The sequence below is a fragment of the Haliotis cracherodii genome, unplaced genomic scaffold (genome assembly GCF_022045235.1).
Source record: "Haliotis cracherodii isolate W230 unplaced genomic scaffold, xgHalCrac1.p SCAF_7, whole genome shotgun sequence".
Classification (NCBI taxonomy): domain Eukaryota; kingdom Metazoa; phylum Mollusca; class Gastropoda; order Lepetellida; family Haliotidae; genus Haliotis; species Haliotis cracherodii.
In genome coordinates, this window is record NW_027266330.1 from 41,101,864 (window position 1) to 41,118,038 (window position 16,175).

General features: G+C 45.0%; 1 protein-coding gene across 1 annotated transcript in view; it reads right to left on the reverse strand.

Annotated features, from left to right (window-relative positions):
* Positions 1-4,571: 4,571 nt before the first annotated feature.
* LOC139447450 (uncharacterized) overlaps positions 4,572-16,175 on the reverse strand; it is a 28,133-nt gene continuing 16,529 nt past the window's right edge. The window contains exons 6-7 of the mRNA XM_071228798.1: positions 6,587-6,784; positions 4,572-5,946 (exon numbers count right to left, since the gene is read on the reverse strand). Coding sequence (XP_071084899.1) covers positions 5,687-5,946; positions 6,587-6,784 — 458 coding nt within the window. The 3' untranslated portion in view covers positions 4,572-5,686. The remainder of the gene's footprint in view (positions 5,947-6,586; positions 6,785-16,175) is intronic.

A 16,175-nucleotide genomic window follows, 5' to 3' on the forward strand; every position in this document is an offset into this window, starting at 1 on the left:
AGGTTGGTGATAGGTTGAAATACTGAGAAGATTGGTAACAGCTTGAAATACTGAGAAGGTTGGTGACAGGTAGAAATACTGAGAAGGTTGGTGACAGGTTGAAATACTGAGAAAGTTGGTGACAGGTAGAAATACTGAGAAGGTTGGTGACAGGTTGAAATACTGAGAAGGTTGGTGACAGGTTGAAATACTGAGAAGACTGGAGACAGGTAGAAATACTGAGAAGGTTGGTGACAGGTTGAATTACTGAGAACAGTGAGAAGGTTGGTGACAGGTTGAAATACTGAGAAGGTTGGTGACAGGTTGAAATACTGAGAAAGTTGGTAACAGGTTGAATTACTGAGAACAGTGAGAAGGTTGGTGACAGGTAGAAATACTGAGAAGGTTGGTGACAGGTTGAAGTATTGAGAAGGTTGGTGACAGGTTGAAATACTGAGAAGACTGGAGACAGGTAGAAATACTGAGAAGGTCGGTGATTGGTAGAAATACTGAGAAGGTTGGTGACAGGTTGAAATATTGAGAAGGTTGATGATTGGTAGAAATAGTGAAGTCAGAGACAGGTGTATATCACACATTCTTGGATTACATCTGTTACATTTTGGGAAAGGGTACATATCCCGTTGGCCAGAATCTGCTCAACTTACTCGGGCTTTTCTTATGTGTACCATTTCTCTTTAGGTTGTTGTTGGAGATATCTGGGAAAGACAAGAATTGCGGCGGAGCCTAAACTGCCATAACTTCGAGTGGTACTTGAAGAACGTGCTCCCGGAACTACCAGTGCCCACAGACTGTCTGACTGTAGGAGAGGTATGAGTGTTCACCATCTGTATTCTCACTGTAGCTGGCCAGTGAATGTAAGTCTCATTCCGCTCTGCAGGCGGTCGGACAACACAGACGTGGTTAAAGCTTGAAAATGCTGATGGACAAAATGGGAGGTGGACAAATGAACAAGCTTTGGGAGTTCATTAGCAATATATTATTTTTATTACCGAATCTATTTACCATCAAACACCGTGACCAACTCTGGATGCTTACTATAATGGCTGTTCACCATTGAAGAGGAAGCTGTGTTATTCCAGGTTGTTTTCATTTTCAGATTCGGAACGCTGCCTACAATAACTGTATAGACTCGATGGGGCGGCACTCCCTGCTGCCGTATATGTATACATGCGGGGGCAAGGGTTACAATCAGGTAGGATCATTATGAACCATATGCCTTTACAGTACACACTTAGTCGGGGTGTAACTGGAAGTAAAGTATACTATTAAAAAAAGTAGGGGATATTGGATTTACAAGATTTATGACACGGAAATTGTGAACCCAAAGAGGAAACAAATAACGAAAAGACATTAAGGGAACATTTGTCAATTTATTCCACACCTTTGTTACTGTCGGTGAAGCACAGATTTTCCATACAAAGGGCAAAACTAAACCCAGGGTCAAACAGCAAAATTGCCATGACATGAAAGCAAAGTCAGTAACGGGTAAACCCCCCTCTGTTGGCTAGACAGGCACGGATACGACGTGGCATACTCCTTACGAGGCGTCCCAAGTCATTTTTGTCAAGGTTATTCCACTCCTGTTGCAACGCAGCACCAAGTTCTTGGATAGTGGTAGGACGTTGTTGACGTTGACGTAACTGCTGTCCAAGCATGTCCCAGACATGCTCGATGGGGGACAGGTCCGGACTCAGCGCTGGCCATGGTAATGTGGTGATATGCTGCTGTTGGGGGTAATCTGTAACAATCCTGTCCCTGTGACATCTTGCATTGTCATCCTGGAAGATGAAACGGCGGCCATGACGACGTGGAAACGGCACAGCATGGGCTGCCAAGATGTTGTCCCGGTAGTACTGGCCTGTGACACGTCCGGCAACAACATGTAAGTCCGTTCTTCCAGCAGCAGTGGTGCCTCCCCAGACCTTTACAGATCCATCCCCAAATTGATCATGTCTAATGACGTTAACATCATGGAAACGTTCGTTTCGTCGACGCCACACCTTCCTACGCCTGTCCAGGAAGTCCACAGTGAACCTCGACTCATCTGAAAATATTACATTGTTCCAACGTCGATTATCCCAGTGTTGACGATCCCGACACCAACGGCGTCTTGCCCTTATGTGATGATCTCTCAAACATGGAATGACGCGAGGACGTCGGGCGTGTAAATGACCTCTGTGCAGTCCATTTCTGATCGTCTGGGCACTCACTCTCACACCAGTGTCTGCTAGTAGTCGAGCTCTAATCTGATTAGCCGTTATGACACGATTTCGCAAGGCTACAGTACGGATAAATCGATTCTGTGCATGAGTTGTCGCCCTTGGTCGACCCGAGCGTCGTCTATCATTAACAGAATGTGTAGCACGATATCTGGACCATAATCTGCTGATGACAGACTGTGAAACGTTCATCGTCCGTGCCACAACGGTCTGTGTTGTGCCAACCTGTAGCATGCCAAGGGCACGTAACCTTTCATTTTGTGTAAGTCGGCGCATGTCACCTGTTTGGTAACTGAGTTCCAAAACAATCAAACTGATGTTTCCACCTTCAAATTTCCTTCCACGGTGGGTATAACCTTCAAATTCAAAGTCGTGCAAATCTGGTGTTCAGCCCCCATGATCATTACTAGCATCACGTGCAGATCCTGGGGTTGCCATTGTTGTGTTTGGGGGACGAATTTCACTGGAAATGTTTCCTCTGTAAGGATCTATATCACTTTGTCTTGTATTCATTTGCATTTGTTACAAGTATGATCGCAAAATGAAATATCCCCTACTTTTTTTTAATAGTATATTATCATGACCTAGTTCAAGGTTACTCTTACTATAGCTTAACAAATATAACCCACGAAGTGGTTCTGTCCTGCCCAAACTATTACACTGTGTTCATGCTGTAAACCGTGGTGACCAGGGGTCGAATGTGTCAGCAGCACCCCATTGCTAGTGGTAAGATTCGGAAGCTTTAGGGATTCCCGGTTAGGATTGGTCCCTAGAAACCAACAGGGAACCGGCTCCATGACTTGATTGATGGCATTTGTCAACTCATCCCGACAGCCCTGGATGGTTGCTCATAATATAAATAACTGGATTCCTGGTCCATACTCGATCACATACAGGCTGCCGTCTTATAACTGGAATATTGCTTGAGTGCGAAGTAAACAACACCCTCTGCATCTGTCTCTACCTTCAGTTTTGGTGCATGCGTGACAATGGGCAGATCTGGAACTACCATCAACACCTATACGTCAAGGACGGAAATGTCTCGCTAAACCTTCGACAGGGAACAAGCTGGACATACACTCAGGTAGACACTTGCCACACACAGTCTTTCATATGTAACGAGCACGAGCGAATATTGAAAGAGTGATAACACATTTGTCAATTACGTTACATTTTTTGCCACATATTAAAATAATGAAATTATCAGTGAAATTTGAACTCAATGTCTTCCAAGAGAGTCGACACTTACGTCAAGGACGGAAATGTCTGGCTAAACTTTCGGCAGGGATCAAGCTGGACATACACTCAGGTAGACACTTGCCACACAGTCGTTCCGGTGTAACTAGCACAAGAACGAATATTGAAAAAGTGACAGCACATTTGTCAATAACCTTTAATATTTGTTTCCAATTGCCACAGATTGAAATAATCTTCTTCGACTTGTTTCAGGACAGATATTTACATGAAAAAATCAGTGGACTATGTCTCCAGGCAGGCAAAAAGACTCTCACCATACAACCTTGTTCAGGGGAGACGTCCCAGGTGTGGACGCTCACCCCACGTCCTTCATAGCCAACGCCATTGACAACATTAAGTTAGCAGGGCAGAGGTCAATCCAAACATAGCTCACTCATCCCTGCTGGAGTGACTTTTAAGAGTGGGACAAACAACTACTGCAAATATAATCAGTGCCTTCTTCGGCTTCATTGCTGTGGTTATCCTCTGAAAATACTGAATCAGTGTTCTGGCTGGCTGACATGCACATGTAGGAATTATATTTTATGTGAAAGCTAAAAAGTGCATGGTTGACTCGTTAACAATTCAAGGTGTTTACCGCTACCTGTATTTTACTATTGGTTCACGGTTGCATGTAAGTAATTGAGTCTAGGCAGGACATATGAGGGCTTCACAACAGTATCACTAATTTCAAGTAGTGTGGTAGATGACATGAAAAGTACACAAACTGGTCACTGTACTCTATGTTCATCGGATTGTGCTACAAGCAAGGCCAACCCATTATTCCAACAGGATGTAGTGACAGACATAGAGAGACAGATAAGATATAGTGAGTGTATCATACAATATCTCAGTCATTTGCAGATTGATCAGCTGACATGGGACAAGATGTTGGTGTCCTCTTCATCCTCTAGTTCAGATGTCACGGAACAGTCTCAGTACCATCACCAACACCATGTTAGCATCTGGTGACACTAGTCTCTGGACATGATTCTGTTATCTAATATATTCATCATACTTACTTCTCTCAGTCTTCTACATACATGCAACTAAGACATGGGACATATACAGTACAACCCTTGGAGGGATGAATACAGTAATGAGATGACAAATATGGGTGATGATATGTGGGTGATGATACATTTATTACTTTTCAAATATATACAACTATAAATAGTAGGCTCCATACCAGAACATCAACAGAGGGAATACAGCAAGTGTGTCACGGATGTGTATGCAGATCAACAGTGTGGCCAACTGCTGCCAGATGACCTGGGTTCTGTCCAATAAGCCACCGTAGCACTACTACTGGTGTGGGTCTATGTTAGAAGTTTGAATGAAGGATAAGATCCAATATGGTCACTTTGGGGAACAGACCCAAGAGATCCAAACCCCACAATGAGTTTATGAAACAGATCTCTCATGTCTCCGCTTACACAACGCCTGCAACTGACTACCATCTTACACACACTGGCAACTGTCGCTTGGTGACATTTTTTATAATGACGAAAGCAAAACAATAAACAAGACAAACATTATTCAGCTAAATCCATGGTTAACATGACATGAAGTAGTTTTTCCTATTATCTCTTGCCATCACATACGGAGATTACCCAATACTTCCATCGACCATACATCATCCATTACCTCTACAGGTGTACAGGTGAGTGGTGGCTGTTGTTGCTACATTACACTATGTGTGGAATGTGTACCTGCCCACATCTGACATACAATATATTCTGGTAGTATTTGAGGTCAACACAAGGATTCCTCATAAATAATACCAAATTTGAAGCAGTTTTTTAGTAGAACGAAGCATGATTTGCTGTATGAAAGATTCCTATCAAATTGTTTATTCTTTCTTCTTGTTTTATGTTTAATCATGTCATGTCATCAATAAAATGAATCAAGTTCACACACAGCTGTTCCTTGTATTTGACATATTCGACAATATACTCTTCCCTAATGCAGCACAGATCATGACAATACATATTATGGCAACTAGAAGAGCAAAACAGATCTGTTATATAATGTCTATTATACATATACTGTAATCTCTCTCCAGTTGTGTCCATACAAAGGACAACATAGTCTTCAAACATCCCCAGGAGCATTGTCCTATGTCCACCTTCAAGGTCAGTTCTGTGACTAGACCCTAGGACAATGCCCCCTGTCTGTGTGTGTGTGTGTGTTTGTGTGTGTGTGTGTGTGTGTGTGAGTCAGTCAGTCAGTCAGTAGCTGGAAGTATTGTGACTGCCGTAGCTGTAGCCTGCTGTGGGCTGCTGGTACTGCCCATACTGGGCCGGGTACTGACTGCCGCTGCTTGGATACCGTTTCCGTGATGACAACTGAGACTGACCGCCACTCATCTTCCTGCGCTGCTGCTGCTGTTGTTGCTGCTGTTGATGCAGAATGGGCAACCCTCCCTCCTTAGCCAGTTTCTGAACAGCAGAGAAGTGACATTTTGTCACTAACTGGAGATCCTCAAACACTGCAAAGAAATCCACAACACTGTGAAATGGAAATAGAACAATAATCTAACTTGTCCTGATTATGGCATTCTCCTTCCTGTTATTATTGTTACAATGAAGTGTTACACACATTACCGGGTAGGAATTTAAAAACTGATACAAAGAGAAGAAGGGTCAAAGTGATCATTTGGGAGTAAAATGTTTATTTACTTTTTGATGAATGTCCAATATTCACTTTCCACTCTTTTTCAAGATAACATGTAATTGAAAATTATTAAAGTATGAAAAAAAACATACTTAAACTCAATCAATTTTTACGTTTGCATTGTTTGTGTGTTTTTACCCTTTAGCAGCATGAGGTCTGTCATCAAGTGTGTGTATCAACACTTTCTCCTACCTTTAGCAGCATAAGGTCTGTCATCAAGTGTGTGTATCAACACTTTATCCTACTTTAGCAGCATAAGGTCTGTCATCAGGTGTGTGTTTCAACACTTTCTCCTACCTTTAGCAGTATAAGGTCTGTCATCAGGTGTGTGTATCAACACTTTCTTCACCTTTAGCAGCATAAGGTCTGTCATCAGGTGTATGTATCAACACTTTATCCTACCTTTAGCAGCATAAGGTCTGTCATCAGGTGTATGTATCAACACTTTCTCCTACCTTTAGCAGCATAAGGTCTGTCATCAGGTGTATGTATCAACACTTTCTGCAAGAAGGACACCATGGCTGCTGTTGATAACACCTGCTCTGAGAGTGGCAGAGTTGAGAAGAATGGAATGTCCACGGCAAATGGGTTGCGGGGAGCTGGATACGTGCATAGCTTGACTAACTCGGCGATGATGTCCCATATACAAACGTCTGTAACAGCGAGAAAAATGTTGGGCTGGTAGTAAAACTTGAGACAGGTTAGTAAAATCTAAAAAAAATTACAATTGTATGCTTATCTTGCATTACTCCTTAACACATTCACTGTATACCTTATGATAACAAAAGACAGCGCTCAGCAATGGTCTTGGGTAAACAAGCGTATAGTTGACAAAGTCATCTATATCCCCCGCCCATTTTAACACGTTATGGCCCCAAACCAGGTAACTGACCCAACATTGCTCTAAGCCCATGTCAAAATAGCTGCAAAGGAAATTCTAAATTAACATTTCTAAAACTCCTTAATATCAAATGGCACTAGTTCAGTATGCGCTTTATATATAGACATGCAAGGAAATATTTAACAGTTTATTTGTTATACTATGATGAAAAAAAGTTTGATGAAAAAATATTGAACGGTTTATGAGTTATGCTCCGGAAACGAACCCTACCCTCACAGAACCTAAATCCAACTTGTTGTCATGGAAATATAAACAATAACAATTTCTAAAAGTGCTATATATCAAAAGGCACCAGTTCAGTATGTGCCTAGTAGACATGCAAAGTTTTGTAAGAAAGGATTTAACAGTTTTTGAGTTATGCTCCGGAAACGAACACCACCCTTACAGAACCAACTTGTTGCAATGGAAACATAAAAAATAAAAATTTATAACATTCCTGAATAGCAAAAGCCACCAGTGCAGTATGTGGCTATTAGACATGCAAAGTTTTGTAAGAAAGTATTTCATGGTTTTTGAGTAACGCTGCGGAAACAAACAGCACCCTTATAGAACCCAAGTCCAACTTGTTGCCATGGAAACGTAAAAAACAAAAATTTATAAAATTCCTAAATAGCAAAAGACACCAGTTCAGCATGAGTCTGATAGACATGCAAAGTTTCATAGAGAAATAATTAATGGTTTCTGAGTTATGCTCCGGAAACGATTTCGGGACGCACACACACACGCACGCACACAAACACGCACGCACACACACACGCACACACACACGCACACACACACGCACACACACACGCGGACGGAACCCATTTCTATATCCCCCGCCAACTTCGTTGGGGCGGGGGATAAAAAAGATGTTCAGATTTCAACACCTGTTTTGTCATGGACCATTGCTGCTGTCATGTGACCTTGATGACAAGTCACCTCACATCACTGCCTGTCGCCCAAGCTTAAGAAACAATCTTTTGAGGTTTCAGAAGCCAAAGTGGGTAGGCAAGTCTGCGACGAATGGCTAGTAATGCAGTATAAGTATACAAATGTAAAAAGTATTTAGATTTCACCATACTTTTTACTTATCCTGCATTACTCCATAATGCATCTGTATCGGACGGTTTAAAGGCGCATATACCTTCAGATGTTCAAAACATCAATAATTCAAACTCCCCAAACAACACACTTTTGTCAATAATCCATGAGGCGGAAAAGGCACAGAAAAAATGCCCTAACTTTTGGGTTAACATAAGAATTTTGTAGAATTTTCCTATTCGGAATATTCTATAAGTAATATGTTACCACTGTTATACCGAGGCTGTTGTCCCCCACAACTGCTCTTATAGCGAAATCTTCCACAGAGATCTCAATCACCTCATGCAGCATGTGCGTAGCAATCTAGCTGCCATGTGACACCCTTGACTCTTGTCTCTTGTGAGAGCAAGAGCTCGGGGGACGGACGGGCGGGCAGCGGCCCAGTGGTAACGTATTACTTACAGAATATTCCAAATAGGAAAATTCTACAAATTACATTAAGTAATACGTTACCACTGTTATACCGAGGCTGACTATCACAGTAGGCAGTGGGGAGCACCTACAACCCGAAACCTGACTGCTCGTGTTTCTTCCGACCAGCGGAAGTATACAACAAGGCGGAAGCACTCGATGTGCATGCTCCCAGCTTGGCGTTACCATATAGGGATACCAAAGCACTGTCAAGCTGTAAGGCTCAATCGTTATTGCCAAACGATTTGTGACTCCAAACGGCCCCACTGGATAGGTATTTCATCGCCGCAGTGGATGAGAACACAGTATCTGTGTGAGCTGAATCTTAGATCAGGTTAAACAGTCGAAAAGAGGGAAATTAATTTCATTCGGACCGTATATCCCAAGAACAAGCCTACTTAAGCGTATGTAACAGGCACGTGACCTAAATTCAATATTTGCAAGCATGCATTACAAGGTTGCAATACACAGTAGACAATTAAGTGCATAATTGTCAATTCAAAATAAAGAAACACACAGAAAGCCGCACTCACCTGTGGATGAGCGCGCTGGCTTGTGGGACCCCCTCTCCCGTACTCACAGCTGTAGGAACGTTGGGAGTAGACCCAGATTGACCACCGTGCAAGGTCTGAAGCCTGAGGAGGTGTACGGAATTGCACCGGGCACACCCCTTAGATGACCAATAAGCGACCAAAGACGGTGCATACCCTCCACGTCTTCATCAGAGACCTTTCTGAGGTAATGATTGGCAAAAACCGAGTCAGAACGCCAGTAACAACCCCGCAATATTCTGTGAACAGATATATTGGAGTGTAGGGCAAATGTTGCCGCTAGCGCCCTAATCTCGTGCGGGTTTGACCCCGCTACCGGTAACCCCCGAGACCGGTACGCCAGATTGATGACAGAACGAGGCCATAACGCAATCAAGTTGAGAGTTATGTCAGCAGTCTGATTAGGGTTACACGATATGAACAGACGGTCACGCCCTTGCCTGCGTTCATTCGAAGCCTTAAGATAATACTTAAGGGCCCTAACTTGACACAGCGATCTGTCCTCGGTATCAGCAGGATGTAAGATTTCTTTGAGTGATCTTACAGTGAATTCTCTCTCCGTTTGGCCAAATTTCTTATTCTTAGCGACAAAGCCCATGAGTAGGCCCAGGCAGACCGCTCCTTCGTCGCCCCTATCGAATCGTACTTTGGTGACATTGAGTGCGTGTATTTCCAACACTTGTGCCGCCGTGGCAAAGGAGAGGAGAAATTCTGTTTTTCAAGTCACATGCCGGAACGAAGCACTACCCAAGGGTTCATATGGAGCCTCCGTAAGTGGTTTCAACACCAAGGAGAGATCCCAGGACGGTGCCCCAAGGCGGCCCTTTTTAAGATCGTGCTGTTTGAAACCCTTGATAATACCCCGAATCACCAGCTCTTTTGAGAGACTGGTACCCATAGCAACATCCCGTACCGTAGCAACGGACGAGACATAGTTGGCAATGGAACCCCCGGAGAGTTTCCGGGTCTCTCGTAAGGGAGACATGAAACGAGCAATATCCTGCACAGATACCTTATCTGGCGAATGAATGTGATGTTTACAACACCACTTCGTGAAAATAGCCCAACAAGCATTATACACCTTCTGGGTAGAATCACGATGCATACTAACGTATGCCCGAGACGCCCGACGAGAAAAACCTTTACTCCTCAGACGCTTGGTGACAACATCCACGTGTGCAGATTGAACTGCCCTGCGTTTGGATGAAGCTGACGGGTGTGAGGGTGGATCAGGAGATCCGGTCTCACAGGCAGTGGAAGTGGCGACTGCGTGGCCTGGGCCAGCAAGTCAGGGTACCACGATCTGTTCGGCCACATGGGCGCGATCAGTAACATTCGACAGCGAACTCCTCGGAGCCGGCTTAGAATAAGTGGTATTAACGCCGTCAGCGGGTAAGCATAAGCGTCCATGCCCATCCAGTGTAACACGAGAGCATCGTGATCGATGGCCCAGGGGTCCGGGACTGGTGATACAAACAACGGGAGTTGATTGTTGAACCGTGTTGCGAACAGGTCGACCATCGGACGACCCAAACGTTTGCACAGCCACTGAAACACTACTGGGTTTAGCGACTGCTCCGTGGGGCCTCGGCCTCAATAGAGTATCGGCCAGTACGTTCCGCACACCTGGGATGTGACGGGCGCGTACCTGGCACGTGACACTGTCCACCAGAGCGTAAAACTCGAACGTGAGATCGAGTAGCGAGTGACTGTGAGTTCCCCCAGTTTGTTCACATAGGACACTACCGTCGTGTTGTCGGTCGCCAGCATGAGCCGGGTGTCGATGAGACGATGCTTCCAGTGATTGACTGCGATTATCACTGCCTTGAACTCGAGGCAATTGATGTGAAGATCTAGTTAGTCTACGCACCACAGCCTAGAGCTCCCCAGCCCACTAGATAGGCGTCTGTATACAGGTTCAACATGGCCCGGAAGGGCTGCATAGAGACTCCTGATAAGACGTTGCCAGGGACCGTCCACCACTCCAGATGCGTCCGGAGCCGATCCGGGAGGGCGACGGTCGCACTGTTCTCCTCCTGTGCTAACAAGTGGATTAGAAACCGTTGCAGCGGGCGGAGTTGGAGACAACCCCGATTGGTGCAGTCCTGGGCTGACACTAGTAGCCCTAACAGCTGTTCCCAAAAGTGAACAGTCTGTTGCACCGCTAAGACTTTGGCAATCATCGCTTGAATCTTGTGCCACCGGTCTGGGGGGACAAAGAGGCGATGGGTCACCGTGTTGAACTGACTTCTGATGAACTTCAAGTTCTGTGAGGGGGTTAACTCGCTCTTGGGGAGATTGACAATCCACCCCAATTGCTCCAAGAGCCGAAGTGCGAAATCGAGTTGGCGTGACAGGGTGTCCCTCATTCGATTGGCCACTAGCGAGTCGTCCAGGTACGCGAAGTACCTGACACCCCTCCTGTGGAGGAACCCCACTATGGGGGTGGTTAACCGGGTGAACAGACAGGGAGCGGACGAAAGGCCTAATGGGAGTACAACCCACTCGTAGTGCCTGCCTTGAAAGACAAACATGAGATACTTGTGATGGTCCGAGTGAATCGGAACATGCAAATAAGCATCCTTCAGGTTGATCGAAGCGAGCCAGTCGGCCAGCATGATCAGAGCTTTCAGGTACGCCAAGGTCAACATTCTGAACTTGGGCGGCTTGTGCAGGTTAAACTCGTTGAACGATTTCGGCACTGTCCTTCTTGGGAACGAGAAATATCCTGGAGTAAAACCCCGGTGTTATTTCTGGTAGAGCTAACTCCCGTACCGCCCTCTTCTCCACCAACCTGGCAATGGCATCGGCGAGAATGAGAGGATCGGCTTCCGAATAGAAACCTTCCAACGGGGCGACGGTGAGCGGCGGATCCGCTTTGAGATCTAGCCGATAGCTGTACCGGATCGTGTTGACCACCCACGGGTCGTCAAACACTTGTTCCCAATTCCCTTGTTGCCGCAGCATCCTGAGGGGCACTCCCGTTAAGGGGCACCACCCAGGCGTCTGTGCAGAGACCCAACCAGATCCAACGTATGCCGCGAAGCCGCGGCAGACGAAGCAGACTGCTGTTCTTTTAGAACACCAGGGATCCGATTATTAAACAGGGTCTGCGCAGACCAAGGCTGGGAAAGTAACACCTCTTGGTTGGCAGTGTCCAAACCAGAGGCGGTAAGGTACTCATGCCGCCTCAAGAAATGGCACGTACCAGAAAGAAAGGCCGAAGCCCCGGCAAACCTCAGAAAACCTCAGAGGAACCCACCGAGCCGTGGATTCCCTGGGGTACCGGCTGGGGCCATGGTATGTCCTCAAAGAGGTTATACACCATGGCAACACGGTCCTTAGTCGATAACGGGAGTATCGGCTCGGGGGAAGGACCGGTGACTACGGTAGCCGCCGTACCCGTGGACCCCGCGTCCAAACCCGCAGCAACCGAACGGGCCGGGGACGGAACAACCAGGTCCTTATCCTGAGATAAGGCCGTCAGTTTGGAGCCCACCAGTTTAGACAACAAAGCCGCGACGGAATCTCCGGACAGCCAAAGGGCTGCAAAGGGATCCGCCGCCGAGGAGGTAGTGCCCGCAATGGGCGCCCGACCGGACGAACCGGCCACGTCAAGGGTGATAGCAGAACGCACGTAGCGCCTGTATCGCGCAAAATCCTCCGGCCCCAGACCATCGCACAGGGTGCATCAGGTGTCCTCGCAAGGGACCCTGCACCGCGGGCACACCATCGTGGGGATCCAGGGACGACAAAAAACTCTGACAGGCGCCACAGCGCCTGGTAACAGGAGTAGTCGGGGTGCTGGACAAATCCATCTCCATGTCAGACATTGTTCTTTGAACAAAAAGCAAAACATGGTTACAACACACACACCAAACATATTCACAAACGTAGATTTTCCGAAGAAAAACAAACGATAATAGCGAATACATAAAATACATATATTATAGATATACATATATATATTAATAGGTGATGCAAAAAACACCCCACGATATACCACTAAAGGTGGACGGAAAACACAAAGTGCCGACGCCTCACCCCCGTTAGTAGTGGAAAAAAAAGGCGCGAAAAATTTAGGCGAACGCCCCGTACATTACAGTTTACTTAGGACTAAGAAACAGTAATAAATATCATCAAGGATAGCAGGAGGCTGGTAGAATGCAGAGCAGTCGATATACACGTCTTGCGAAGGCAAGCGAAGAGACAAGAGTGAAGGGTGTCACATGGCAGCTAGGTGGCTACGCACATGCTGCATGAGGTGATTGAGATCTCTGTGGAAGATTTCGCTATAAGAGCAGTTGTGGGGGACAACAGCCTTGGTATAACAGTGGTAACGTATTACTTAATGTAATAAAGGGTAACACCCTGTACACACATGGTAATAATGGATGATAGCAAAAGCTAAAATCTTTACCTACTGTGTCACCGAGCCAACGCTTGATTAGAAAGCTTGTCTACATTTCTTACACTGGGTGTGTCTCATACGACCTGCGTGGGAAGTAGACTAGGTCCATATCGGGCGAGTTCATTATTTGCGTTGAAGGTTGGTTACCTGCTGGGATACTACCAGAGGGCCAAAACTGTGCATGCCTTCGACGTCCTCAAGAGCCACATCGCTAAGATAATGACTAGCGAAAACAGTGTCTGACCTCCAAAAACATCTTTCAATGATCATTTTAATAGAACAGTTTCTTCATAACTCCATGGTAGAGACTAATGCCCTGATCTCGTGAGAATTATTCGCTCTCGGTGGATCAAGTCTGGTGATCTCATAAGCCTTAAGGATGAGTGTGTGTAACCAGAGATATGGTGTTGCGACTAACTTCGGTCGTGGACATTCCTTGAACCACGCTAAGTTTTGGAGCGCAGATGAAAACCGGGCACAAGAGGAGTTCACCCTCATCTTTAACTCCCACAATCATAGATATTTGTGGGATAGTGAAGGAACAACCAGGTTGCCCTGGTGCTGGATTTTTTGCTATAAAATTCCAACATCACCCGAGATGTACCATCTGTGCGTAACATGCTCAAAAAGGATCCGGGGGATGTCCCAATGATCAAATGTTTCAAATGATCCTCACTTATCATTGTATAACCCTCTAGTAGAGGAACGATGAGCTAAAGTGATAGCCTTATCTGCCTGTGCCGAAAAACCCTTTGCACTTACCACCTTTTCAAGATGAACTACGCGTGGCAGACGAAACCTGACTAGCATTGGGTGAGGCAATTTGCTGTGAGGGTGGATGAGTAGGTTTGACCAGTGTGGGAGGAGTAGTGGATCCGTTTCTGCTAGATTTCTGAGCTCAACGACCAGCCCTTTGATGGCCACCAGGGCACAACCAAAGTCAGAGCAAGATTTCTTGTCTCTTTGATCTTATGTATCACCTTGGGAAGTAGAACAGGTAGCAGAAAAGCGTATGCTTTTAGCCCTTGCCAAGGGATGCTGAATGCATCCGCCGCCAAAGCCTGCGGATACGGTAACAGGGAGACATATGTTACAAGTTAATGGATTTGGCAAGTTGCAAACAGTTAAATGTTTGGTTGCCTGAACCTCTGAAACAGCAATTGAAATGCCTCTGTGTGAAGTTTCCACTCAGTGGGTGCCACCCTGTCTGGTTGGGATAAGGCATCGGCCAATATGTTCTGACATCTGGGGATGTGCTGAACTATGAATTGTAGTTCCAGCCATTCCACTAGATGAAAGAACCTGAATGTCTGTTGAAGAAGGGAATGGGAGTTCATTGTCCCCTGATTGTCTGTGGATATTGCGAGTTGGGAGGACTGTAGTTGATTCTGCCAATGTGAGATGGCCAGAATCAACACTTCCAACTCCAAATTGTTTATGTGCCACTTGATGAGCACCGGACCACAGCCCTGCGGCTGTCTGGCCTTGCAGACGAGTGCCCCAACCCTGAAGGGAGGTGTCTACAAGCAGACATTCCACTCTATCATCCACCAACTAAGGTATGGCCTTAGATGAACCAGAAATTAAAAATGGCAGGAAACAATGAGCCACGTGGCAGACATAATTTAGGGTAATAGCCTAACCTAAGGGTCTAAAATATCCAATTTAAAGAGCTCAGCTGAGAGACATCCTTGCTGTTATGTGAAAGGCAGTGATGAGAGGAAGGTGACTTGTCATCAAGGTCACATGATAGCGTCAATGGTCCGCTGAAAACAGAAACATTTGTTTTTACCTAAGAACATCTTTTGCTGAAGTAAGGTAAGCAGTGAATCATTCAGGAGTAATGCAAGATAAGAAAAAAATATACTCATTTAAGAAATACAGTTTGAACCTTATCCCCATATGTAGTGTAATAAAGAATAGTTTAGCCTTGAACTACCTAAATGTGTAATGTAATAAAGTATAGTTTAGCCTTGAACTTCCTCAATGTGTGATGTAATAAAGTATAGTTTAGCCTTGAACTACCTCCATGTGTAGTGTAATAAAGTATAGTTTAGCCTTGAACTTCCTCAATGTGTGATGTAATAAAGTATAGTTTAGCCTTGAACTACCTCCATGTGTAGTGTAATAAAGTATAGTTTAGCCTTGAACTACCTCCATGAGTAGTGTAATAAAGTATAGTTTAGCTATGAACTACCTCCATGTGTAGTGTAATAAAGTATAGTTTAGCCCTGAACTACCTCAATGTGTAATGTAATAAAGTATAGTTTAGCCTTAAACTTCCTCAGTGTGTGATGTAATAAAGTATAGTTTAGCCTTTAATTTCCTCAATGTGTGACGTAATAAAGTATAGTTTAGCCTTGAACTTCCTCAGTGTGTGATGTAATAAAGTATAGTTTAGCCCTGAACTACCTCCATGTGTAATGTAATAAAGTATAGTTTAGCCTTGAACTACCCCCATGTGTAATGTAATAAAGTATAGTTTAGCCCTGAACTATCCCCATGTGTAGTGTAATAAAGTATAGTTTAGCCTTGAACTACCCCCATATGTAATGTAATAAAGTATAGTTTAGCCCTGAACTACCCCCATGTGTAATGTAATAAAGTAAAGTTTAGCCCTGAACTACCTCCATGTGTAGTGTAATAAAGTATAGTTTAGCCTTGAACTACCCCCATGTGTAATGTAA